At 40.6% G+C, this 27,969-nt stretch overlaps 1 protein-coding gene across 1 annotated transcript in view; it reads right to left on the bottom strand.

The window, feature by feature from the left end:
• The window catches only part of LOC134633825 (calcium-activated potassium channel subunit alpha-1-like), a 100,317-nt gene that overhangs the window by 63,356 nt on the left and 8,992 nt on the right, over positions 1–27,969 (bottom strand). Inside the window, 1 exon segment of the mRNA XM_065471565.1 lies at positions 21,726–21,869. Within this exon segment, the coding sequence (XP_065327637.1) occupies positions 21,726–21,869 (144 nt within the window).

Below are 27,969 nucleotides of genomic sequence, written 5' to 3'. Positions count from 1 at the left end.
TCTTATTAATCTTATCCATATAAAATGCATTTTCCATACTGACCATTAGGTCCACTGTACATCGATAAAAATACTTCTCCTAACTTAGCATGCTATTTTTAGGGGAAGCATGAGAGCATGTGAATGCAGGAAAAGGCACGCTACACCTCAGAAGCATGAGAGTTGGCAACCCAATCACAATCAGTGGGCGTTACCTGTGATCAAAAGGTTTTATTTTTTCTCATTTTTTTTCATTCATGCTCTTCAACCCCACAAACAGACATGCTTCATTGAGGTACGAAGCAAATCATGGACTTAAAGAATCTTTACGCCTGTACACAGCAAGGATGATCTGCTCATAAATAGAATACTTTTCATCAACCCATCAAAATAGTTCCTAAATAAGAAAAAGTCACCTCTACCTGGAAATAATGCATATAAAAGAATCACAGATAGGGCCTTGAAAAGACAACTCTGCCCCTGTATTCACTGCCTATGCCTGCATGTGCCCCATGCTTGTGGTGACAGGCAAAAACACAACATGCATACTAATGTGGTCTTGGATAGTGCTCCTGAAGCCCAGCACCCTCCTCAAGCATGATCTTAATATAACCTATCCAGCATGTGTTTCATAAACAGTCCACTGCCCCATCTGCCTGAATTTATGATGAAACTGTTTAAATTACAGCAGGAGAAGAAAGTCGCTCTGCTGTGTTTTGTGTCACTCAAGCAGGAAACCCACATTTGGACTGTAACATTTTGACAGCATCCTAACCATTAACGACATAAGAGTCTACAATCTTCCATTATGTGCAATGCGTTGTTAATTTTCATATTACTCAGTCCCTTTTTTTTAAGATTTTCTCTCAAATAATAAGAACTTGATTACATTCAGTTTTCAATTTGAAGAAATAATGAAGACAAAGTGAAGCCTGAGTGGGCTGCCTTCATTAGCGTCAACACTGTCGGTCACTTCATTCGCAGTAATGTGCCGAGATATGCACAGCATCAGATCTAATTGAAAACCTGAATCTGTGTTTGGCATAAAGTGTGACAAGAAAACAATCGGATTTATATAACGGGTTAAAGCCACTGACGACATCAGCAGAAGGATGATAAGTGCTGCACAGACGATCCCCAGACGCCTGTGTGGGGTAAGAAATTAGCTCATCATGTGTCATTCTGATCATGCCTTGAGCTTTGTCAGTCCGGTGATTCATGACTAAGGCAAGGCTCAAGGACACAGAGCTGGACAGGTTCAATGTCCTGAGATCAGTGGCTCTGTCAAAGGTATTTCTTCCCCCCTCTGGACTTGCTTATGACAGACTGATCAGTAGGAGCAGAATGACTAAAACATGGGGTTTTTGTCTCATAAGAGTCATTCAAATGTTCTAAAAACAGGAAGGATGGTACATAAAACCTCCATGCTTAGTATTAAGCTTAAAAATTAAATACATTAAGTTAATTTTACTGTAGGTCATCTTCCCATCCAGAGATAAATACAAACCCCAGAGATTTCTTCGTGTTGTGGTAAGTCCAGCTTATCTGAGATCAAATCACATTTAGCAACTTTAGCAACATTCTATTGGAGAGAGAAGACACACTATGCCCCCTATGCTTTTTTTTCCTCTTATCCTTCTTAATATCTCTCTGCAAATTACCTTGTTAGTGCAAAAACTGCCAAACTGTGTTATCTTTGGAATTTTTCACAGATTCACTGAAAAAAATCATGTTTTTTTTTTTTTAAACAGGCTGCTACTAACAAAGTGCCTAAAGATACAATTTAATGATTCATAGGCTGGTGTTAAGTACCTAGCAAGAAAACAACTAACATTTCCCCGGAAAGTGGATAGGTACAAGAACTGCGTTGGAAATTAGTGAAAAAGCAGCTAAAGAAAAACATCTGGATAACACCTGGATTACTATTACTCAAGACCACTTGGAGCCTATCCCAGCTGCCATAGGGCAAGAAACAGGTTACACACTGGACAGGTCCCAGGGCCAACGCAGAGACAAACAACTATTCACACTCACATTCACACCTAAGGGCAATTTAGAATCACCACTTAACCAAATGCCTTTGGGATGTGGGAGGAAGCCGGAGTACCAGGAGAGTACCCACAAAGACACGGGGAGAACATGCAAACTCCATGATGGTGGATTTGAACCAAGCAAGAAAAATATGAAGAAACGAGGGCTGGCTCAAGACTTTTTTACAGGACTGTGTAAAAGAACGGACTACTAGAAAAAACAAAGCAAGAAGGATAAAGAAAAATAATCTAATTCACCAAGAAAAATTATGGTGCATGCAAATCCGATACATGCAAACACATATTCCTGCTCACTTTATACTGTGGAATTGTAAATTTACTGCTTAGCCATTGCAGAGCAATGAATGACTACACTTAACATAGGCTGGTGTTAAGTACCTACTGGTTAAGTAAGTACTGGTGGTGGTCAGAGGGCCCGGTGGCGCCAGTGTCCGGCAGCCTCGCCTCTGTCAGTGTGCCCCAGGGCAGCTGTGGCTACAATGTAGCTTGCCATCACCAGTATGTGAATGTGTGTGTGAATGGGTGAATGACTGAATGTAGTGTAAAGCGCTTTGGGGTCCTTAGGGACTGAGTAAAGCGCTATACAAATGCAGGCCATTTACCATTTAACGCCTTGGTGTTGTACTGTACACCTCTGCCAACAAGTTGCAGTTTAAATCCACACCTGTCCAGACTCATAATACATGTAGCAAAGATACTCATGGATTAGATAGCCGCCACAGATTAAATGGTCTGCACCTATACACTGCAGTGTCTTTGAACCTTGGCATGACTTTCTCCTCCACCCATTCAAAGACAATCATCATATATCATATACCAGCTGGGGCTGTGCTGCCATGAAAGGTGCTTATCTGCTACTTGGAACAACTTGAGGTTCAGTGTCTTGCCCAAGAACACTTGGCATGTGGAGTGGCCAGGGATTAAACCACCAACCCTGCAATTTGTAGACAAGACACTCTAAGATTAGCGTCACCAATTCAGCATCTGACTAAATGTGAAATATGGTCTCAGTGTCCCCTTCTGTTCCTTACTGAATAAGAGCAGTGAAATTGACCTTTAAGATATGAAATCACTTCATAAGTTTAAGACTTTCAATAATTGTGATTTTTTTTCTCCATAGTTTGCAGGTAAATGCTTTATTAATGGTAAAAAAACAAAAAAACGTGTTGCGTGGTTACAGTGACCCCGACCTTAGCTGCAATCTTACTGTTTGTGTTGGCTTTCCTCCAGTGTGTCCAAAAAAAAGCAATCCTTCAGTTTGATATTCTTTTCAAGGCAGTGTAGAAAGTCAAATTTGGTAAGAGGCCAAAAGCAGTAAATGAACATTTTGTTTAAGTAGCCAAAAATGTCAGTGTTTTCAGTGTGCTTTGAGTTGACATGATAGCGACGGTTCAGATGGTTCCCTATGAATAATCTCCCTCAGATCCTTGGGACAGTACAGTAGAATCATGTCTACTCTGACAGTCCCACATGCTGTAGCAGTTTACAATTCAGAACTCAATGAATGTTGACAAAATGACAATCATGCTCCGGGTCTCTCTCCTGAACCTGACGGGTTGCCTTTGGGCTTGAAAACGGGGATTTTTGCAACAGCTAGATCACCAGTGATCAGTCTGTCATCGAGAGAAACCTGAGGTTCTTGTGGAGGGGATTGAGCCACCAATCCTGCAATTTGTAGACAATGCACTCTAAGATTAGTGTCCCCAACTCAGTATCTGAATGTGAACTATGGTCACAATGTCCCTTCTGTTCCTGAGCTATGGTATGCTGGAGCTATGGTGTAAACTGCTCGCATCACCAGTGATGATCCCCCACACACAACTTGGGAGGGTTTGAAAGAGGAATTGATGTTTGCACTCTCCACATGTTCGAGAAATTGCAGAACACACTGTGCAAGAGGTCAGAACGGGACTTCCAGGAAACAAGCTAAAGCAGCAGCTATGCTGGGAGCTGTTGGACATGCCTGAGAAAATGACCTTGAACCCCAGACTGACCAAATTTAAGTTAGATAAAGCTTTTGATTATCATGGATCCGTTCTCACTGTAACAATTTATACTGTTACAGAGGTAGTTGCTCATATTAAACACGATTAAAGATGCAAATAATGAGATCCGCACATGTACAAGCAATCCCGACAGTGGGAAAAAACTGTGGGAAAAACCGTGCTCTAAATGGTTTGTTTCAGATATTTTTCTACTAGATATGTTTAATCAAGTTAGAAACAAAAATGAGTCCGCCATAACCACTGAACTGTATATTGGTTACACTTCAAATTCTGACATGTTACGGGGCATTGCACTATGAACAGAATAGCAATGTACAGCTCTTTAAATTTAATGGGAATACCTGGAAACTCTTACAGATGCAGTGGGTGTCTGGAGTGGCTGAATGTAATACTCAGGCTGGTACTGCATCACTCGGAAACCTTTCCCAGTATGAGTACAAGGTACAGACAGCACAGTATGCAGAGCAGGATTTCATCAGTTTCTTTTGTGCCTGCGATTTTCGCACTCATGAGTAAAACCAGAGGGTTTAAGGGATTTCTCTCTCATCTTGTCAATAAAAGCAGATTATTCCTTTGTCCTCTAGGCTTCCTGCCGTGCTGCATTCAGCTGCTTCCACATCAGGGATCGCTACGCACATTACAGCAGATCCTGAGGGATAGACCTGCTGTTATTATTATTATTATAACATAATCTTTGCCAAATCCGAATGTGCCCCGGCCCGTACACTGAAAAGCAGCAGAGTTTACAGGTTATTAAGCACTACTTTGCAACGTATACAAAACATGCAACAACACATACAAAACATCTGTATTCAAAATATTTTACTTTTAGCTTCTTTGAGTTTCCTGGGCTGATGAATAAATATCTTGGCTGTCAATTAAGAGACCTTTACTACTAAGTCATAAACCCCATACTAAGACAGTCTTTTCATTTGACTTATCTATGGATCCAAGACATTGCATCCAAAGGTGAAAGGCCCAAAGATTTTTTGAAAGTTTGGGCAACCTTGTTAATAGTCATTATTTTCCTGTATAAATCGTTGGTTGTTACAATAAAAATTGTCAGTTAAATATATCATATAGGAGACACACGCAGCGATATTTGAGAAGTGAAATGAAGTTTATTGGATTTATCTATATCTACAGGAAGCGTTTAGAGGCTGTAATTTCTGCAAAAGGTGGCTCTACTAAATATTGATTTCATTTCTTTTTTTGTGGTGCCCAAATTTAGGCACCTGCCTGATTTTGTTTAAACAATTATTGCACACTTTCTGTAAATCCAATAAACTTCATTTCACTTCTCAAATATCACTGTGTGTGTCTCCTATATGATATATTTAACTGACATTTTTTTATTGTAACAACCAACAATTTATACAGGGAAATAATGACTATTAACAAGGTTGCCCAAACTTTTGCATCCCACTGTATAGGAAGATATTTTTGGTACTAAAAACAAATCTGGACATTTATCTCAGGAGGATTATTCAAGTGTGCACTTGAAAAAGATGGACATAACTAGGGCAGGGCAATATGGCCCAAAATATTTATCAAGGTATATATTTGAACATTTGCGATAATAATATAACTGACGATGTAACTGATGCGAGACAAAATACTTTCCAACTCCACAACTTTATTAGTGCAAAAAACAAACCCCATCAATTTATTTTCACTTTAACAAGCAGCTGTTGCTGAATTCTCTTGCAGCTGCCCTGTTCTACTGCGTGACGCCTTGAGTTTAAAATGCACTTCATAAGCATGTTTCTTAACAGGTTCCATTTTGGGGTCCTTATACACACACAATACGGTAATATTATGTTGAAGCACAGTACGTATTACTCCGCCAGGCTCCTGACTACGGTAGCCGTAATGCAGCTTCGTAGCTTAAGTCGTACTAAAACATTTTTTGACAGATTTTTGAGCGCCATATACCACTTAAATCAGTTTGAGGTCAGTAAGCGCAACCAGAATTCATACATAAGGCGCACTGGATTATAAGGTGCACTTTCGATTTTTGAGAAAAGGCTTTTAAGAGCGCCTTATAGTCCGAAAAAATACGGTAATAACGACGGCCCGTTTGCATGTTCTCAAAAAAAAAAAAAAAAAAAAAAAATGCTTTGGTGGCTATCTGACGGACAAAAACCAAACCAGTTCCACATCACTGAAGTTGCACGTTTTTACAAATTTCATATACATATTTCATTTTCTTATCATTGCCTAACATTGTACCGGTATTACCGTGAACGGTATAATATGGCCCAGCCCTAGACATAACCACCAGGATATCGCCGACTAGTTTGTGGATTCACTTTAGATACAGAAATGACCATATATGGACAAGGAGGGGGAGTCCCAAGTGACCAGCTAAAGCTAGCAGCCAGCTAACACAGCGGTCCCCAACCTTTTTTGTGCCACGGACCGGTTTATGCCCGACAATATTTTCACAGACTGGCCTTTAAGGTGTCGCAGATAAATACAACAAAATAAAACCAGTACCGGTACCAAAAAAAAGAAGATTTATTCAAAACACACGGGAAAAGACCCAGAGAAACCGAGTTAACGATAAAAACCCTAAAAAAAATAACGATAAGAACTGATAAATACCCTGAAAACCATAAATTTCACACCCAAGCCTCAATTCTCGCCGCCCGGTACCAAACGACTCACGGACCGGTACCGCTGAGCTAATATGCAGCCTTGTTAATGATTGAGAAGAAACAAAAATAAAATGCAAGAAAGCAAAAATGGATCACGCATTTCTTGAAAGAATCTTTAGTACAATGTACAACGCAAATAGTAATTTGTCAGATATCTGCATTATAAATGCAAAAAAATGCACTGATTCTCATGCAGTTTTCATCAAGGTGAAATTAGCAACATAACAGGTCTAGAAAATGTTTTTGATGCTGACACAAAGGATTTTTGTCTTTATGTGTTATTTTAATTTTTGTTATAGACACTGTGGTTATTTTCAAGAGCTAATTGTTAAATAGACACAAGTTTTTGTATCTATTTAACAAGATTCAACTATCCAGTCAAAAAGTACCTAATTCACAGCCACTGTGTATCCAATCTGTAGCTGCAGATCTTGTTGTTACATATGACACATCCTCTGGTTTCCACAGTTTATATAAACAACTTTACACTGTGTGGAGAATTTGAAAATTGTTTTTGGAAATTATGGGAGGTACAAGACATCGGTTCCTGGTACAAAGTTCCTGGTTCGTTGGTAGCTCATTAAAAGTTTTCATTCCTGCTGGGAAACAAAGAGCTGCTGCAAAGCACTGCAACGTCACAGCAGAGGGACAAAGCTGAGGGAAATCAACAGCCACTCATGGCGATGACAGCACGAGAGACCCCAAGAGGGAGCTGGACAATGCCAGGATGGAAAATTAGAAAAGTTTTCTCAGAATCAACATATGCTTGCTACATGCTTCACTATTTCATCTGACCCAAACATACTAAACTATACATATATGTGTGTCCCAAAAACTGATTTAACGAATGCAACATTTTCCAAGTCATGAACCGGAACCACAGGAAGTGTGTGCGCTTCACACACAGCAGCTGTGCCATCAACCACAACAGTTTACAGTCTTAGCTGTACTCATTTCTGAGTCATAACCTGTTACATCTGAGCGCACAGACGTGAAACGCGTATTTTTAGATTTACACTTGAAGTCATTTACAATGTCAAAAACAAATATATTTTAAAAGCCTTTTTTATGATCATGTGTCAATTATAGTGTGTCATATTCTCCACACACATACAAGCACATGCGTACACAAATAGTAATAGACTGTGTATGATGATGGCATTATAATTCTTAACACCATTTTAGCAAACACTCTGGTGTTGAAAACAGCAGGTCAAAAATAACCAGTGAACTTTCGCACCAGCTGCTGTCCAAATTACAGTATGTGGCAGCTTGATACCCACTGATTTATGTTTTATTATAAATAATACTTTCACTTAATGCAACATGCTGCAAACAAATTCCAACTGTGGGAACAGAAATAAATTAAGATCTTTTTTGTGTTGTGTAGAAACAGAAAATCAAAGGAACATCAGCACTATATTGTGCAGGGAACACCAGAGAGGAAAATGCTTGTTGTTGTTGTCGGCAATAAGCAATATACTCTTGAGAATTCAAGCTTGCCTGGGGAAGAGCCTGCGGTGTTTCTTCAGTCGCTAACACTTCCTGTTTCACTCCACAACCCAGCATCAACACACATCAGTACAGCTGTGTGCTGCTCAGTGAACTTCGAAACATGCAACGTCCAAAAAATGAATAAAACAAACACAGAGAGGCTGAAAAACAGGTTCAATGGTTTGTGAGTGAACTTAACTTTTTAGATTCTCTGTTTGTTTTTCAGAGACAGGAAAACAAACAGAGAGGCTGTTCCACTCTGTAGGTGCCCTCAGTGACAGGCGCCAGGCAGGGGTGGGTATACTTGTATCCCCTCGGTTCACTGCCTGTACATTGGGGGTTTTCCCAGTGGACGAGAGCGTTGCTTCCCTGCGCCTTCAGGTCCTGACTGTCATTTGTGCCTATAGGCCAAATGACAGTCAGCCTTCTTAGAGTCTCAGGGTGGGCTGCTGGAGAGTGCTGCACCCAAGGAACTCTATTGTTCTGTTGGAAGACTTCAACGCTGACGTGGCTGGGAGGGACTTGGAGGAACGGCCTGCCGGATTTGAACCCGAGTGGTGTCCTATCATTGGGCTTTTGTGCTTATCACAGTTTGTCCATAACAAACACCATGTTCGAGCGTAAGGGTGTTCATAAGTGCAGATGGCACCAGGACACCCTAGGTCGTAGGCGGATGATCGATTTTGTAATCATACTATCAGATCTGCGGCTGCATGTTTTGGACACTCTAGTGAAGAGAGGTGCTGAGCTGGATCAGGTGGCGGGGAAAGATGTTGGACAGAGCTGGTGTATCCAAACATATTGTCTTGATTGTTGGTTGGACTTGGTTGTTTCTGTTGATCTGGAAGTAGCATATTGGTGGTAGTAAGTCGGACTTGTTTCCAGTGGGTCTTAGACTGCCATTTGTTCATAGTTTTTATGGCTAGAATACTTATGTGTAGCCAAGTGGTGGAAGGTCTCCGCTTTAGTGGTCTCAGGATTTCATCTTTCAGCCAAGTGTGAAGCGGTGGGAATGAGAATTAGCACCTCCAAGTCCGAGACCATGGTTGTTAGCTGGAAAGGGTGGAGTGCCCACTGTTGGTCAGGGACGAGTTACTGCCCCAAGTGGAGGAGTTCAAGTGTCTCGGGGTCTTGTTCACGAGTGAGGGGAGAGTGGCACTTTTATGCTCAGCTCTCTGTTGTATCGAAATTAGAGCTGAGCATAAAAGTGAAGCTGTCGATTTACCAATCAACATACGTTCCTACCCTAACTGGGTACAGACTAAAAGAGTGAGGTTGTGGACACAAGTAGCAAAAAGAGCTGCTCCTTCAAAGAGCAGCTGGGCTCTCCCTTAGAGACAGGGTGAGGGGCTCGGTTATTCGAGAGGGACTGGGAGTAAAACTGCTGCTCCTCCACATCAAAAGGAGACAGGTAGTTTGGCCATCTGACTAGGATGCCTCCTGAACACATCCTAGGTTAGGTATTCTGGGCATGTCCTACCAGGAGTAGGTCCAGCAGCAGACCCAGGAATCGGTGGAGAGATTATATCTCTCGGCTGGTTTAGGAATGTCTCAGTGTCCCCCCCGAATAAGCTGGAGGAGGTCTCTGGGGTGAGAGGAGTTAGGAGTACTTAGACTGCTCCCTCTGTGACCCATGCCCAGATAAGCAGCAGAAAATGGATATATGGATGGTTTGTGAGTGTATTATTAGAGTGTATTAAGAAATAGAAATTTTAAGGCTCCTGAGTCAGGTGTAATGGGTCAAGAACATGCCTGCTGTGCTGTGAAATGTGTTGGTTATGTTTTAAAAACTAAATGTAGATGTCCAGCAGCAGCAGCGAAAGTATAGAGACGTGCAGTAATCCATGAAAGCAGTGAATCACAGAGTTCTCCTGAGGAGGCCTAAATACTGTTGCACTTAAAATGTGTGGATAAATGGATCTTTTTTTTTAAATCCATCTTTTAGATCACCTTTAAACTCTTCATACACTGTGTGAAATTCGTGATAAGTAACCATTTTCTCTTTGAATGAAAAATTCATGGCACCAAATATTGTTGAAATACCTGTGTTGATAAAACATTTTTCCAGTCTCCCACTGAAAAAATCACCAACAACATGAAAGGTTACAAAAGATACTTGAAGGCCACAACCCAAGTTACTTTCCCAAGCATTTTAAGTGCTTTATTTCTCTCGAAAATCATCCCTCAGTCAGGATTCAAGTAACATTTTTCTAAGAGAGAATATTTACTAAAGAGTCTGCAATTTTTTGTCAGAGGTGCACTTTTGCGTTCAAATCTGCCTCAGAAATAGAAAATGTTGCTACTTCTCAATCCACTGCTGTAATTTTGCAGCTCATCTGATTTCCATAAAGTTCAATAAACAAAATGTGATCCTGATTTTCTTCTGGAATTTAACACTGTAATAATCTAGGACCTACTATAAATAACTGAAAGTCAGAAAACATTTTTAAATGCTTTGAATGTGAATGTTTTTCTTGTAACACTGAGAAAGATTTTTACATTTGCTGTAACTTAGTGTTTTCCAGTTTTGCTTGCACCTTCTGAATCTCTTCACATTGGATATTATACTTTGAATATCATAATAAAGCTTGCCTTCTTGTATTTCTGAAAAAAAAAATGGAATTTTGCCTCGAACAGAAACAGTAACAGAGTTACAGTTATTTAAGAGAAGTTGTAAAATGTCCTAAACTAATCAATAATTAATTAAAAAAACAGAAGCAACGTTTAGCAGTTATTGAAGGAAAAGAGGGAGAAGAGCCATTATTACATTTAATAAGTAATTTTATTATAAATAGGTGGTGTGTTATTTTTTTTAATGATTAAAATATATACACCACAGACTGTATCTAAACATGGACACTGTGACATTAGTTTCTGCACTGTCATTTTGAAGTTAGAATTATGGGCGTTGTCATGTTTGTGTTTTTTGGAGCAAGAAATTATGAGAGACTACAGAACGTAAAGTTATCACATAATTTTAGCAAGCTCATATTTATTATGTGTGAGCCGAAATCAGCTATTTGCTTATATATCGGTATCTGCATTTGTGAAAATTAATAGCGGATAAACACGCTTCAGTGATGCTGCAAGTGTTGAGGTTGTATTGTTTGTCCACCAGAGGGCCTTCTGCAACTTCACTGTCATCAACAAACTTGCTTTGAAGATCACAAAACACAACCAGCTATGACCGGAGTCCGGCAGACCACATCTGAGTAAATAAATCGCAAAGTAATCTGTTTGTGTTTCACGTGAAACAAAAATATCGACTGATAGATCAGAATATCGGATTTTTAAAAACACCCGATATCAGTATCGGTCTTAAAAGTCATGTATCATTCAGGCTGTACTTATAATTTAACTAATCTGTAAGTTTAGCCCGAAATACAATTAAATGAGTGAATTATATAAAAATCCATCCACCGCACAGTTGTTGGTAAATTTGTACATTTTTTAATTCATTCTCAAAACAAACATTTTTACTCTAAAATTGGAACGTTTAACAAAGCAGCCTCTAGGGGCCTGACTGGAGTTTATCTTAAGAAGCTTTTGGAGGAAGTTCAGTTTTGGGCCAAATCTTCCAGCCCTGGGGGTTACTGATTATTCCTCATCTCCTACTATTGCATTTATTTTTTTTACTTTTTAGTTTAATCATCACAATTTAATTTTAATTAATTAAATATATTGTTTGCTGTTTCCTCAACACAGTTTCATTTTTATTCCATCTCATGAAGCACTTTGTTTCTAAATCTGTAAACAGACAATAATCTGCATTATGTTTGCAGGATTGGTGATGTTGGCAAGACTACAGTAAAAACAGCAAAAATAGTAGTTTTAGAAGTGGCATGCGTTTCCCAGCAGAGATTAAAGATCACATGTTACAGAATATAGGTCATAGTATCCTTGAAGCTATAAGGCAGTAGCTCAGTTTTTTGGCTTCTACCCACTGCCGTATTGCACAGATGTTAAAATAATCATGGAGGTTAAAGCACATAGAAACTGGATCTTCTCCTAAACCCTTGGCAGCTACACACAAGTGCTCAGTTTGTGTTTCGTGTTGTATACATTGCCCTGTAACTACCAGCGGCATGAAACCTGATCCTCTGTTTGCCTGACACTGGTCCCTGTATATAGGGAGTGCATCTGATCTGAGCGCACTGACAATGTCCTTTCTGAGCTGTGAAAACAATGCTTCTATCCTTGAGCATTTTGGGTCAAGCCACTTGGGAACATCTCCCTCTGCCATCCTGCTCATCTATTTGCACTTATTTTGCATTTTATGATTCTTTGATGTGACAAAAAATTGATCTGCTCTTGTTACACAGAAACGGCATGTTCTGTCCTGTAATGAATAAGAGATTTTTGCACCATTATTCAGATATTAAATACCGACAATCATAACATGCAGCGTGGAACCCCAAATCCCACAGTGGCTTAGCCATGATTTAAGCCAACCTGGAAGCAGCCCAACCACTCTCACAGTGAGGCGTAAAGAGCTTAGAGTAGGCGTGGATGGATGTATCTCACCCCCTCCCAGCTTCTTGCTGTCTGTCTCAGCTGAAATATTAGTTTGTCGCTTTAGAACATTTAAAATTGTGAGAAGATGACAACGAAGAAAAAAAAATAGCAAAACCAAATCGTCTTTGCTGCTGTGGGTGTAAGAGAAAAAAATCTTGCTGCTGAGCATAGGTGATGACTCAACTCTCAGGCAGCACTTCAGAGAGGAGGGGTCCTTACTGAGAAACTTTGCCCCGTGCTAACAATGGAAATGGAAATTCCTCTCACGTGTTAAAATGTAAATCATGGCCTGTGCTGTAGCCGGGAAGCTGGGCATACAATAACTGCAGCAGTCCTGTGTTTTAAAGGTTGAAGGACCTGATCTTAAAGTGAACATTTAAAGTTACAACATGTTGTATGATCAGTAAGTAACTCATTTTCTTTAAGTGACCACGGTAGTAAATTAAACTGAACTCGCCAAGGGAAAAACTACTTGAAGTATCAATCAAGAGTTTCATGCCTCTTTTACACCTGGCTTTCCAGAGACAGGAAAGAGAGGACTGTGATTAGTGATGGAGACGTAGTGAGCTCAACAAGCAGCTGCTTAGTCATTGTGTAGCTAATGATTTTTAATGGAATCTGCCGGCCAAATTGAGAATTTATCATCATGAAACCGCTCGCTGAATGGATTCTGGGGATTGGGGGAAGAATGTTATCATAGAACCCTTCTCGACTATTTTAAATACCATGCCACTTCACTAAACTCATTATACTTGACTGATTGTTTGTGCCTAATGAGAGCCTGCTGAAAATGTGGTACCCAAACATAGACAGGTTCCAAATTAGAAACGCTTGCGCCACCCCCACCCCCCCACCCTGGAGGAATGGTAATTATCACACCTGATACTTGCTGGTGCCCAAAACTAATGGTGTGATTGCTGCAAGAATTTGGCCTCACGATCGCAGAGGGTTAAGGATCAAGCAATTCTCAATCTGTAGACTCTGCAAGCACAGATGGCCACAGGTCAAGATGACCTCAACTAAGCATGTCTAAGGACCACTCAGATCTGTCTGTGTGCTGCACTGAAGGCAAATATTAATGACATTATTATCTACACAGACACTCAAAACACCACCCAGAGCAAATCCGTAACCTGTATAAATGTAGCTAATATTCCATAGTCAGTGTTCGAATACATAACACCAAAGATTCCCTGCTTTTTTTGTGTTTGTTTTAATCTGAAGCAGTCCAAAAATATCAGCAATGACAGGGTTTGATTTCTGCTATGTGAGAACACATGGAAGTAATTTAATGCATTTAAGAATGTAGACATGGTCAAGATGACCTGCTGATGTTCAAAACAATAATGAGAACATAGAAAAAAGGTGATTTACAGGACTTTGAATGTGGCATGATTGTTGGTTTCAGACTGGCTGGTCTGACTATTTCCGAGCAGAGAATGGCCAGAAAGAAACAACAAAATAATAACAGAAAATATCAAGTAGGCAGTGGGTCTTTGTAAAGATGGCTTATTGATGTCAGAGGTCAGAGGAAAATGGCAAGACTGCTTCGACCTGATAGGAAAGCAACAGTAAATCAAACCAACCTATGTGGAAGAGTATCTCTGAATGCAAAACATGAGATAGACTACAGCAGCAGAATACACCTGAGAGCTAGAAACAGGAAACTGAGGATATAATTTGCAGAGGGTAACCCAACCGGCATAACAGAAGACTGGAAAAACATTGCCTGGTCTGGTGAGTGTTGAATTCTGCTGGTCCCTTCGAATCAGAATCTGGTGCGAACATGAAAGTATGGATCCCACCTGCCTTGTATCAAAGGTTCAGGCAAGCTGTTGTGGTGTAATGGCGTAGGGGATATTTCATTAGCACACTTTGAGATCCTTAGGCAAAGTCTACCATAGTATTGTTGTTGACCCTTTATGACCACAGTGTATCCATCTTCTCATGTCTACTTAAAGCAGGATAATGTACCATATTACAAACATCAAATAATATCAAACTGTATTCTTGAGAACAACTTTATATACTAAATGACCTCCACAGTCGCCAGATCTCAATCAAACAGAGCATCTTTGGGATGTGGTGGAACAGGAGAGTCACATCATGGATGTGCAGCCAACAAATCTGCAGCATCTGTGTGATGCTATCATGTCAATATGGACCAAGATCTCTAAGGAATGTTTCCAGCAGCTTGTTGAATGTATGCCACAAATAATAGAAGCAGTTCTGAAGGCGATAAAAGGTCCATAAAAGGATAGCAAGGTGTACCCAATTATGTTTGTGTGTGCAAGAGTTTAGTCCATAATTTCTAGGAAATTCTTTAAAAAAAAAGATTTTACTCGAATCAAGATGGTACTAGTGCATAGTGTGGCGTGTTAGTTTTACTTCACTTATATACAATAATGACTTACCAAGATGTTCTTGGTTTTAACTAGGAATGAAACAAAATAACTTCAGTCTCACACGGCATTGTTTCCTTCTGTAGGGGCCTGACAAAACAGGCCTGGCAGCTGCTGTCACCCGAAAATAGCGGCAGGCTTAGAGACGGGCAGAGAGCCGAGTGACGCTGCCACGTTGTTCACTCTGTTGTACTGGGTGCGGTGAAAGTCACACATGATCCCGTTGGCACCAGAGTCCACAGGTGGCAAACAGCGTCCTGTCTTTGCTACAAGGCCATGGGCGTGTTGAAAGAATATCTGTTACATACAACAACACCAACATCCTAACCTGAAGCCGAGAGTCAACTGGGAATGTCAAGAAAAGGGCACGAAGAGTGAATGCTGACTCCTTCCATGCTGAGCCATGGAAAATGTGTAACAATAAATCAGCACTAACAATGAATTCTCAGTCATGTAAATGATAAGCGCGCCCATGACTTCTGAAAGGCACTCTGAATATTTCTGCTGGAGCGGCACCATAATCGGCAATGAGAGAAAAGAGCAAGTCCACACGAAAGTGTTTAGTCTTTCTCTCTCTCTCTTTCCCCTTTTTAACTCTCATCAGACAAAAAGCTTTTCCATGTAGTGGCTCAATTGCTGCAGCTCACGACCCTCTCAGAGGAGGAGGAGGTAAGTGTCCGCCTGATGAAAATGCCCTTCTGGCCCACCTATAATTTCGTTCGGTGCTGCTTTCTCCCCTTGCGGTTGCGATATCAAATCTAGCGGTCGAGCCAGAAAATAACTCTTTCACCCTGTCACCCAATATGACTTCCTCCACACACACACTGACCCCAGAAAACCTGGACGACTCCAAATTGTGAGAACTTTTTGTCTGACAGCTGGTGATGTTAAAATTAGAAGTGACCTAGCTGCAGCTAGCACCTTTTACTCACGGTTTAACCTGTAGAGGTTTAAGATGGGAAAAATTGGCCATCATACACTTCTGCTTGCCAGCCACAACTTAGGTATCCGAGAGGAGTGGAGCTGACTGAGGAACCCAGTGATACTGCGCATACATATGCTAGCTACTTGCCAATCATACCAAAAGCCATACTTCGGTTTATTAGTAATGTGGACAGTAACTGACACTAATGGGAGCAGTAATTTACAAAATGAATATGTTGTATTGAATAAAACCTGAAACTAGTGATTGAGTCCATTACATCATTAGAAAAGTATTTTAACCAGATGTCTTTTGCGAAGGGGTTGCCCCCTGCTGGCTGACAGAAATAAGTTTTCACACTGGCTTCCCTTTTTAGCCATGGAAATCTTTTACATACTGTACAGTCTATGCCAGCACACTTGATGATAGCTACTACCCCTATCTGTCTCCCCACATCCCACTCACCTCTTAGCTCACCAAGCTCCACCCTTTGTCAACAGAGCACAGGCATGCTCACGAAAACAAAAAATATGCTAAACTCAAACAAGATTTCCAATAATGCCTGTTTAAACAGTTTTAAAATGCATGGGTGTGGTTTGTGTGTGTGTTTTGGGTTTTTTTAAACCTGCAAGAAGTTTAGTAGTACTCACGTGCCAAATGTTGGTATGTCTTGGCAGCTCAGCTTATTGAGACTGTAACAACATATGGAATGTCTCCAAAAGTTGATTCTGTTCATCTGGACGTAGCGTTTTGTGGGAGAAACGTTTCGTCACTCATCCAAGTGACTTCTTCAGTCTCAGCTGACTGCAGGTTTCCCCAATCTTATAAACTGTACATTTGCATAATGACTGAAACCAGCCCACTGAAGGAACAATGGGCTGGGAGGTCAGTTCCTTAATCTTAATTATGCAAATTCTCATGACCAATGATCAACAACCACTGACCAAGACCCACTGATCAAAGACCACTGATCAATGGCCATGAGTACCATTCACAGAGAGTTGGGGAATGGCTGCAATCACAGCATTGTAAGATGGCGAAAGATGTACCCTTAGGCCCCCTCCTCGATTCAGAGATGGTCTTTCCCTTTTCACGTAAATGGCCTCCTTGACTCCGCGCTCAAACCAGCGTTCCTCCCTGTCCAAGATGTGTACATCCTCATCCTTGAAAGAGTGTCCACTGGCCTGTAGGTGTAAATAGACTGCAGAGTCCTGGCCTGACGAGGTAGCTCTTCTGTGTTGTGCCATCCGCTTCGCCAGAGGTTGTTTGGTTTCCCCGATGTATAAATCCTGGCAATCCTCCTGGCACTTAACAGCGTACACTATGTTACTCTGTTTGTGTCGGGGGACCCGATCCTTGGGGTGGACCAATTTTGGCGCAGCGTGTTTTGGGGTTTAAAAGCCACAGAGGCCCGGTGTTTAGAAAAAATGCGTCTCAACTGTTCCGATACTCCTGACACATATGGGATCCTGTAGTGATTATGACAATGCTGTGATTGCAGCCATTCGCCAACTCTCTGTGAATGGTACTCATGGCCATTGATCAGTGGGCTTTGATCAGTGGGTCTTGGTCAGTGGTTGTTGATCATTGGTCATGAGAATTTGCATAATTAAGATTAAGGAACTGACCTCCCAGCCCATTGTTCCTTCAGTGGGCTGGTTTCAGTCATTATGCAAATGTACTGTTTATAAGATTGGGGAAACCTGCAGTCAGCTGAGACTGAAGAAGTCACTTGGATGAGTGACGAAACGTTTCTCCCACAAAACGCTACGTCCAGATGAACAGAATCAACTTTTGGAGATTTACTTACCTGGATGATTGAGCATGCATCAAAACATATGGCCAAACAGAGACTTGTAGCTACTGTATGTAAGAAGCTTTTCCAAAAAGAGTTATAAATAAGCAAAAACAGCTGGTGTTTACCTGCAGCACTTTATAGTCAGAGAATTCATTCAAGTCTAACTTTAATGCCTTCGACTCTGTTCAACCTCTGACTGGGGTTAAAGGGCAAAGATTGAAAACTTAAAAGCACCGGAGGTCATTTTTGGGCGTCCAATAATAGAAAACCTTTCTCTGGCCAGGATAATAGCTTTGTGACATCCAAGCCCCCCCTGTGGACTTCTAGAGGCAAACACACATGGGCTAAATGTCACTCAGCAGGGTCCCGTCATTTAAGAGAAATCAGATTTTCCTTCAGAATACACAAACTTTGGCCTGGCTGTGCCACATACTTTCTATCTGAACTTTCTTGAAAATTGAAGTCTCAAGGGAAATACAAATAAGAAATACATCCATAACCTTCTGCTTTATTCTTTTTGGGTTTTTCTTTGGTATAAGTATAAACTGCAGCCAACTGTTCAGGCCCCGAGGTGCGTTTGTTTTGATGTTTGCAAACAGCAACGTGATGACATTTGTCATGAATAGGGAGGGTGGTCTTGTGTGATGCAAAAATGGATATGGGGAGGGAAAATGCAATAATAAATAAACTGACAGATGGGATCCTTCTGTGGCCCCAATCTAGAAGAAACCCATGTCTTTACATACAGTATGTTGCTGACCTGAATTTTGAAAACTAAACATGAGAGTTCGCCTTTCCTCGTTTTATTTGAGCGCTTAAAGATCAGAGACTAGATCTCCTGCAGATAAAACTTTACAGACTAAAAGGTCACCAGGAAGTGTCCTCTTTGCTAATCAAACAGCTCTAAAGGCAAGGTTTGATCTTTTACAATCTGCTGAGGCCGGTTGGGCAAATGAACACTGGGCTTCCTCAGCTTCCGCAGGGCAGCTTGCACCTGTCTGTCACTCAACAGTCACAGTCAGAGGTAAGCATTCAGCTAAGTCTACAGTGATCACGTCTCCTCTGTGTAATGTGTTACATTTACCTAAAATGTGTCATGCTACAGATGTCAAGGCCCCTTAGTTGAAATGTCCGATTATAGGAAGTGAGGAAAAAAAGCCACAACCATCAAACTCAGTCACTCAGAAAACCAAATGTCTTGTCATGTACTTTAAACATTAACCAGCTTTGTAACCTTTGTGCTCTGACATACTCTGTGTTTGTACTGTAGATCTAATTGAACAGAAGCCCTCGATTGAAATGTATGATTTATGTGTTTATTTTTGGCCTTGGGCTTATCAAATATAATTCAGCAATCAATTTTTTGGTCTTTTAACTTTTAACTTGTGGTCCGCATATTTGTGTATTATCGTGTCCATGTTTTTAGTTTTTTGATTGTTTATTTGTCTTTTAGTTCTTCTTCTGTACCTTTTGTAAAAAGGCTTTGTAGCGCTATACAGCACGAGCAACTGAATCTTCAAGCAGCAGGTATCAATCTGCTAAACTGAGATTCAGAAAGTTAAATTAAAATTGCAAAACGCTGCAGGCATCCTGCAGCTGAGCCTTCTTTTTTGCATAATCCATGCCTCAACTGTCTCAATTTATCCACTTCAACTTCAGCCACATTTACACTTAATAATGTAGTCAGGTTTAATTACTAAAATTAATTAGAAACAGCACACTGGATTGTTCATTTGGATTCATATGCACAACCACTAATTGATTTTTTTTTTTTTTAGGAGAGGTTCAAGTTTAAAATTGGCAGATTTACTCTTTGCTGGCTTTTATTAAACAAGACTGCAAATAGAAAACAGCTGGAAATAGCAGCTCAAGATACATGTAAATATAGGATCTTTATACAACAAATAAATACACAGAAGCACTCACTTTTATTTAAGCTATTCCTTGCTCTTACTTCCCAGTAAAACTGCTCTCAGATGGCCTGGAAATAGGCTTTAATGCGCTCCCTGAAAAGGCTGAAATAGAAAACACACATCTGCCCTGTTTAGGTAAGCTGCAGTTGCCATGGTTACAGACGAGCACTTGCTAAACAGTTGTGTCAAGCCATCATTGAGACAGAGCACTTGAGCTGTGCACGCACACGCACACACACACACACACACACACACACACACACACACACACACACACACACACACAAAGAAGCAAGCAGAGGGAAGCGTTGGTGTTTTAAAGTGAAAAACAAGGAAACAGAGAACGGGGAGATGTTGTTAGCAAAATGTTGCTGTCAACATACACCACCACTAGTCTCTGCACTCAGTCCACTGTGGGGACAATTTGAGTTTCATAACATTTGACGGAAGATGAACAAAATGTGCCCCTTGTTGCTCAAGCTGGGAGCAAAAAAACTTGATTTTATCACCTGTCACACATTCACACAGACTGTATGTAAAAAAGGATAAAGCCACCGTGACATCATCCACTTGTTCGTGAAGTCCCATTTTGACACCACTAATATTGCAGACATTTATGTCTTAAACAATTATAAACAGGTGATTTGTAAAAGGGAGGGAGGTAATTTCAAGGCTGTAGCCGTATATTTAAACATGGCAGTCTATAGGAATGACTAGCTTGTGGATCCAGCCTCAAGTCTCAATTCTAAGTAGCTCTTCTTGGGTTCTTCTGATTTGGCATTTTTTTCCAGATGTTGCCACTTGATGGGTGTGTACAACCACTAAAATCCAGGGTCAATATTTTTATTTAGATTTAAAGGAACATTTTCTTGTAAGCATGACACATTTGAAGCACACTTTACAACAAAAAGACTTGACAAAGTGTTCTGAATCAACTGAAATATTTGTGAATAAGTGAACAACTTCAGATAAGTGTCCAAATAAAGATGTATTCCATCTTCTTAGCCTTCCAACATGATCAGCAGTTTAGTTTTAGCCCACAAATATGAACTAGGTGGATCATTAATATTCCGCATCCCATCATAACAGTTTAGTGTACAGCTCGCCCGGCATTCAAGATTAACAACCTCCACACGTCGAGCCAACTGGAGATGCTGCACCGCATTTAAGGGGGTAGTTGAAAGTGGGATCAAGCCCGAAGCACTGCGTCAAGCTCTGGCACAGTGATCCCACTCATATCATCTCATTTCATCACTCCACAGTCGCAGTACTTTAAATCCTGAACATTTACAGCCAAATCATTATACAGTGTTGAGAAATAATAAGAATAAAAATCTAAAAAACACCACAGCAAAAATATCCCTGATTGAATATCGTGTGGCAACATAGTACAGTACACAAGATGATAACAGGTGTTTAAGGGATGTGTTCTCCATCTAAACCTGTGAGCAGACACACCAGGCACCATTGCATGACCAAATGCAATTGTAAAATTGCACATGTCCCTCCCTCCTTCCTTTCTTTGGCATCTGTTTTTCTCTGCTGTCCGAGGTTATTATGGGGTGTATGACCTTAATACATGCCTTAAATCTCTCTGCTTTGTTGCCCAGGCTTTGTTTGGATGTGTAAGCCTCACTGTCTGAGAGAAAACCTACCAGTAGATACACTTCCCAATGATACGTTTATGGGTTTGACAAGCAAAAATAAAAAGCAAGGAATATTCCCACATGCCCAGTTTGTGCCTGGTCTGACGCAGGCTCCTCTGGCTTGTCCTATAACAACAAATGTTTTTCACAAGACAAAAATACTACAAGGGAGTTCAACCAAGTGAATTGCTGTCATCAGTAAGTTTGGGAATGATTATGATGGGCTGTCACGCTTCATCTCACCGACATCTTAACCAGCGGCCTGCTACATGTAAGTCTAAGTAGCTGAAGATGTCAATCAAAAACTGAACAAAGGATGATGGCTGAGAATGAGCTTACCAGGACTCTTCCTGTCAGCGTCTGAGCAGATATCATGACTCCGGCCCAATCTTTGACCGAGGTCATCCAGCCCACCTCGCTGGCCGCTGCATCATCCTTGTCTGTGCGTTTAATACCATCGCCCGTGGTGATCCGATGGACCTCCTGAAGAAAAAAAAAGACAAAAACAAACCCCAGTATTGGTTATCAATTGCTGCAATACAGTAATTGAGCCCTTGAGCCCTGTAGGTCAATGCTCTGACTTATAACAAGTGTAGTTTTGGACTCTTTTGGATGTCAATCAGGAAAAGAAAACACATATGTCAATGGAAAACCAAGGACACTGCGTGCTCATAAGGTAGCCACACATTTAAGCATACCCTGCTGTTTATTTTACAAAAATTGTGACGATAATTTGCATATTAACTTATGCTGTTTAAGTTGAGAAGAAAGAATCCAGTGATTAGATTTACAGAGCCAGTAAATCAGGTGAGAAGCAGAGTTATTTTTCTTACACTTGTAAAATCAAAAGATCTTTTTGCAACTAGAGGGGTCACATCCTGCTGGGCTTTAAAATACCAGGAGGCTACAACCAACTTTGATATACAATTTCTAGCTGCTGTCATTAATTAGATTAACTGTAAAATCTGTAAAATATATAAATAATACAAAAGCACAGAGAAAACCCCAACAATCAGATGACCCCATATGAGCAAGCACTTGGCAACAGTAGGAAGGAAAAATCCCTTTTAACAGGAAGAAACCTCTATGGAAACCAAACACACCAATGGATGATGTGTTGTGTTGGCAAGTTTTCACAATATACACTGATTATTAATAGGATAACATTAGATATTACGTTAACATTAACTCTTACCACCTGCAGAGCCCTGAAATTTATTAACAGAATTTGGTCAACAAAAAGTTAAATACATCGTTTCTAATCTAGGGACAAGGTGCAAGGCCTTCAGAACAAAGCTAAGCACATGCTTGTACACATGCATACAGTAAACATACACAGACAGCAGTAAAGAGACTCCAGGAGTGTATCCATGGCAGCCACTGAGCTCCTGGTGTTTCTGCTTCACTGAGTGGGCTGCCTGCCTGCCTGCCTGTCTTTCTGCCTGCCTGTCCATCTGTCTGTTTGTCTGCTGGGACTGGCATGATTCACAGAGCAGGAAATCGAGACAGGATGCAGAGGTTAGCCATGCTCCCTGATGAAACACCCCACAGCCCTGAGGCCAACACAGCTCAGACTCTTTACCTCATGACATCCTACTCCTCTTCCACCTTAATGGTGTCACACATCGCACTCTCTGAGGCCCATTCCCTTCAGCTGTTCTCATCAAATACAATTTGCTGATGCCGCGCATGTGCAGGAGTTGGGGAGAGTTAACTATTCATTGTTCTTGCAGTTTCCATTAACGTGTGTCATTTGTACACTAATGCAGCACTTATTGCGATTTTTTTATGCCCAGGATCTTAGTGTACTGCACTCTCCAGAAACTGAATGGGCTCTCATTCTGGATGATGGGGAGCTAGCCTCAAAGAACTCCTGCTATGCAACATGCATTGTAATTCCACTCCACTATAAATCTTTTTAAAGACGGAGGCCAGTGCAGCACTGCTGAAATGAATGCATGAATGGGTTACACAGTTTGTCTGTTTGGAATGTCGGGTTTGATAAGAGGGAAGATGCCAAATCTCCTTATTTTAAAAAGTAAAGGGCTAACTTGCCAAACCTAAACCCCCCCTCTGATACCTTCCGAAGATGTGCATGTACCAAATGGGGACGACATTTTTACCTTACATGCATCAGCTTAGAGTTACACACTTCTCAAATCAACAAATGACTACATCATTAAGGGCCTTTTTTTATACGAGTTTTTAATCACACCTTATGACTCAAGCATTTGACTAAAAATAAACCACAATGTCCCTGCTCAGCGTACTGATGAGGCATGTCTCTTCAGGGGATAAAATCCACTGACATTTTTTAAATTGGCCACAAATCCCGAGTAAAGACCAAAACTAACAATGAGCTCATTCCATTAACAAGTATGCTGTGTACCTTCCTGACGTCAAGCTTCACTGGTGGTCCAGTAACACAGAAAACAAGGCCCACGACAAGTAGGTGCACACCCCGCCACCCCACTCCCGTTATGATCACCACTGCACTGCTGCCATAAATACTCAGTGGAGCACGGATGTATATTAATCAACGACTGGAAATAGTCCCAAACAGCCATTCTGTAAATTCAATTTGAGTAATGTTGCCTGGGGAAAAAACCCCAGCTGCAATTACTGAGGCCTTTTTAAAAACTTGCGCTTTATTATGCTCGTTAAAGATTTACATCCTTAGAATTCAGTCACCGTGAGTCAGAGTGTCGCAGAGAGGGTAGGATATTAATCAAGAATCATTTAGGCTTTGTTGTTTGTCTTTTGTTTGGATTGATTGAAAATGTAAAAGAGTGAGTTACCCCGACTTATCCTTTAACAGAATAAATTGGAGGTCTTCAGCATATACGTAGGCTGTACGCAGGCAATTCTTGCAGGAGATGATGCAACCGGCCCTGTCCTTCACATTGAAATCTGTGGCTGTCATCAAAGTAACAAAGCATTTATTTTTGTAAAAACAGTCACTATAAACATTTAATATACGTTTTTTTTATTTTAAATGGCAATTCATTAGTAAATCACTGTTTTCTGTTATGAACACCTACTAAAGAAGTGAAAACAGCCTATGTGATAGTTCCTGGTATAGGAGGTGTCATCGGGCCCACGTAACTGTGAGATACTGAGGAAAAGGGAGAAATAAGTAGCACAAGTGCCCCTAGAAATAAATCTCAAGCAAGTTAAGTCATAAAAAAAAGCCAAAAGTCAAGTACTGATACTTCAAACATCTGCAGTGTATTAATTGTGTTAACGTGTACAGTTTACATAATTTCTGCCTATATTCAGACCACACATTTCAATCATCCTTCGTATCGTAACTGAATACTTTGCTCAACAAAGAAATTCAATCATGTACACAGCCATTAAACCACCGTCAGCCCATGTTAGACTTCCTGCAGCCTGTCCAGAGCCCTGCAGCTAACCTGATAACGCCACAACAACATGCCCACTTCACTTAGCAGCTAATGCAGCCAGCAACCAATTCTGTGAAACTCCAGTTTAGAAATGTCAGCCAACAGGTATCAGCTGTTTTCATACAGATACAGAGTCTCATTCTGCTTTATCTGTGGACAGTTTCTTACAGAGGCACTTCTGCAGCAGGGTCTTACATTGTAAGCCAAGCTTCCAACACTTTCCAAGGTTACATCATTTATTTAAAAAAAATCTTATCAGATTGGTCTCGAAACAGAGACTTTAGGGGAATTTAAGTCGAATCTCACTTCTGAATCGCCTTAAGGAGATCACGGTGAGTGGATAAGACTTGGGTAAGGGACTAAAAGGGAAAAGAAAAAGCTGTTTCACTTGTCAGTCAGCAGCCTCTTCAATTAGTGTTACAGTAAAGTGTTAGATCTCCATAGCTTTGTTGCTTAAGGCCATGGCAGTAAACTGAAAAAATGTGGTGTAGTCTAAATTGTTTGGCTAGGAAATGCTAAAACGTCCAGGTATCCCTGACTGCAACCTGTGATTTATTAGTTTAAATGAAAAATCTGGCATAGGTATAGATTTTATTGGTTTCGTCAGAGTTAAAGGCTGACTTTGATTGGACGCAAGCTGTAAGCACTAAGGGTTACCAAGGGTCACAATAGCTATGAGTCTCTAGGATGTATGAAACACAATGTGTCACATCACAGTCTAAAGTTTAATGTGGCGCAAAATAAGAATTATTATTTATAGAAATTGTAGTTATTTAAAGGAACTATTACTTTAGTCTGCCACACAGTTTACTTGTCTTCAGATACTTTACCTCCACGCCACAACAACTGATAGTACAAGTAGCTTATTAATATTGTAAAACAGCATCCTAGCTTCCCAGTTAGCAACAGTCATGTTTAAGTATATCTAAGTGTAAGTGTATGTAAATATGTGAAACATATGCTTACTGGCTAAAAAAGTTACTACCTGGATTTAACTAATCAAAGAGATAAGAACTTTGCATTGGATAATCACTGCATGATTCCATGTTGGAAGACACAACCCACTGTCACCCAATGGCTTCCCTTTTAGAAGAGTCGAACTATTGGCCGGCATCAAGCAAAGAAAACAGCTAAAGAGACTTCTGAAGCTAAAAATTCGGTTAGAACTCTCCAATATGCTAATTATTAAAACCTGGAAGGATAGTGGGCTCAATGAGTTTACCTGAAACCTTGGCTGATTATGACCCACACCCGTTCCTTGGCTTGTGTGATTAGGTAGAGGCTCAATAGGGGGTCCATGATCCTCTTGGGGACACCCCCATAGGGCTTAAAATCTGGGACTCTCCACCAATTGCTCTTAGAACTGAAAAAGCCTCTTGGATGAGAGGTGAAACGTCTTCAAGGAAACTTAAAGAAGTCCAGACGCTTTTCTTTTCCAAGCTCCTTAGATTTCGATGACCTGGATGACTGAGAACCTTCGCAGACATACTGGAAGGATAGTGGTGAGCCGTCATCTCACAAGCAATGTGGACTAAACAGCGGTGTAGCCTTAAGAAAACCATTTATCAGTGAGCCTAACTGGATTAAAAGAAACACTTCAACTTGATTGTAAGCATAAAAATTGGATTCATAGCAATGAAAAAGAAGTCGTGTGGTCCAAATTTACTATGTTCCAGAGTGATGGGCGTATCAGGGTAAAAAGAGAGCCAGATAAAGTGATGCGCACATGCCTAATGCCTACCCTACGAGCGTGTGGAGGCAGTGTTATGAGCTGAGGTTGCTTCAATCAGTCAGCTCTATGTTCAGCAATGTTATGTGCTCAAAACTGAGGTCAGCTGTCTATCTGAACATACTAAATGATGAGATTTCCCATCAATGCCTTTTGCTTCTCTGATGGCACAGGCATATTACAAGATGACAATGCCAGGATTTTTTGGGCTCAAATTGTCAAAGAGCGCTCCAGGGAGTATGAGACACCATTTTCACACATGGATTGGCCACCACAGAGTCCAGACCTTAATCCCATTGTGAACCGCTGCGATGTGCAGTTTAATGCTTTACGTAACAGTCTGACTCTCCCATCATCAATATGACATCTTGGCAAAAAAGTTAATGCAGCTCCGCACATAAATAAATGTGACACAGCAAATGCAAGCTATCATCAAAGCTAACGGCAGTCTGACTAAACGTTAAGAGCGTGAGCCTCGTTTATTGGCCAAGTCTAAACATGTCATTTGTCTATAAAAACAACTAAAACATCTACACAGAGTGTTCCCATAAACTGTATATGAAAGGAAAAATTCTTTGCATAAAAACGGCACATTGTTATGGAGAATAACCCTCAGCCTGTAAAAATGGCTTCGCAACTGAGCCAACAAGTCTGAGGAAAAAAATGTCCCTATGCAGCTCAGTGACCTTCTCTTGATTTAACCACGAGGCTAATGCAGCTTGCTTTATAAACTGGAAGTGTAAAGTTTCACAGATGATTACAAATTTTATCCGTTTACATTTTGGGAATACTGAATTTCCTGGCCAATCTTTGCAAGAAAGCTTAACTTTGTCTCCTGATCTCCTGCAATTTTTCAGATTTTAAGGAAATACTTATTTCTAACTTTTTTTATTTGAAAAAAGCATATATAGAAAAAAGGAAAGAAATAGAAAAAGGAAAACAAGAAAATCACTCAGAGAGCTCTGTTCTCCACCAGGACAAATTTAATTTTTGTCTTGAATTCCTGTCTCATTTCATACTCACCTCTACTCAAGTATCATGAATTTTGGTTTAGAAGATTAACCCTGCCTCCTCGCTTGTCACAGGATTAGAAATGAGTATATCAGAGAAACGAGTACATCAGAGGGACAGCTCAGGTTATGCGGTTTGGAGACAAAGTTAGAGAGGCGAGGCTGAGACATTTGGACATGTGCAGAGGAGGGGATACTGGATATATTAGACAAAGGATGGTGAATGTGAAGATGCCAGGCAGGAGGAAAAGAGGAAGACTACAGAGACTCATGGATGTAGTGAAGGATGACATGCAGAGGTTTGGTGTCACAGCAGAGGATGCAACAGGTAGAGTAAGATGGAGGCGACCCCTTAAAGGAGCAGCCAAAAGAAGAAGAGCTTGATATCATTGAAATAATGCTTTTCATATACAGCACATTATATACAATACAAATTT

This window comes from Pelmatolapia mariae, linkage group LG8 (assembly GCF_036321145.2).
Source record: "Pelmatolapia mariae isolate MD_Pm_ZW linkage group LG8, Pm_UMD_F_2, whole genome shotgun sequence".
In the NCBI taxonomy this organism is placed as follows: domain Eukaryota; kingdom Metazoa; phylum Chordata; class Actinopteri; order Cichliformes; family Cichlidae; genus Pelmatolapia; species Pelmatolapia mariae.
The sequence above is the reverse complement of the archived record's forward strand: the minus strand, read 5'-3'. Positions and strand labels throughout refer to the sequence as shown.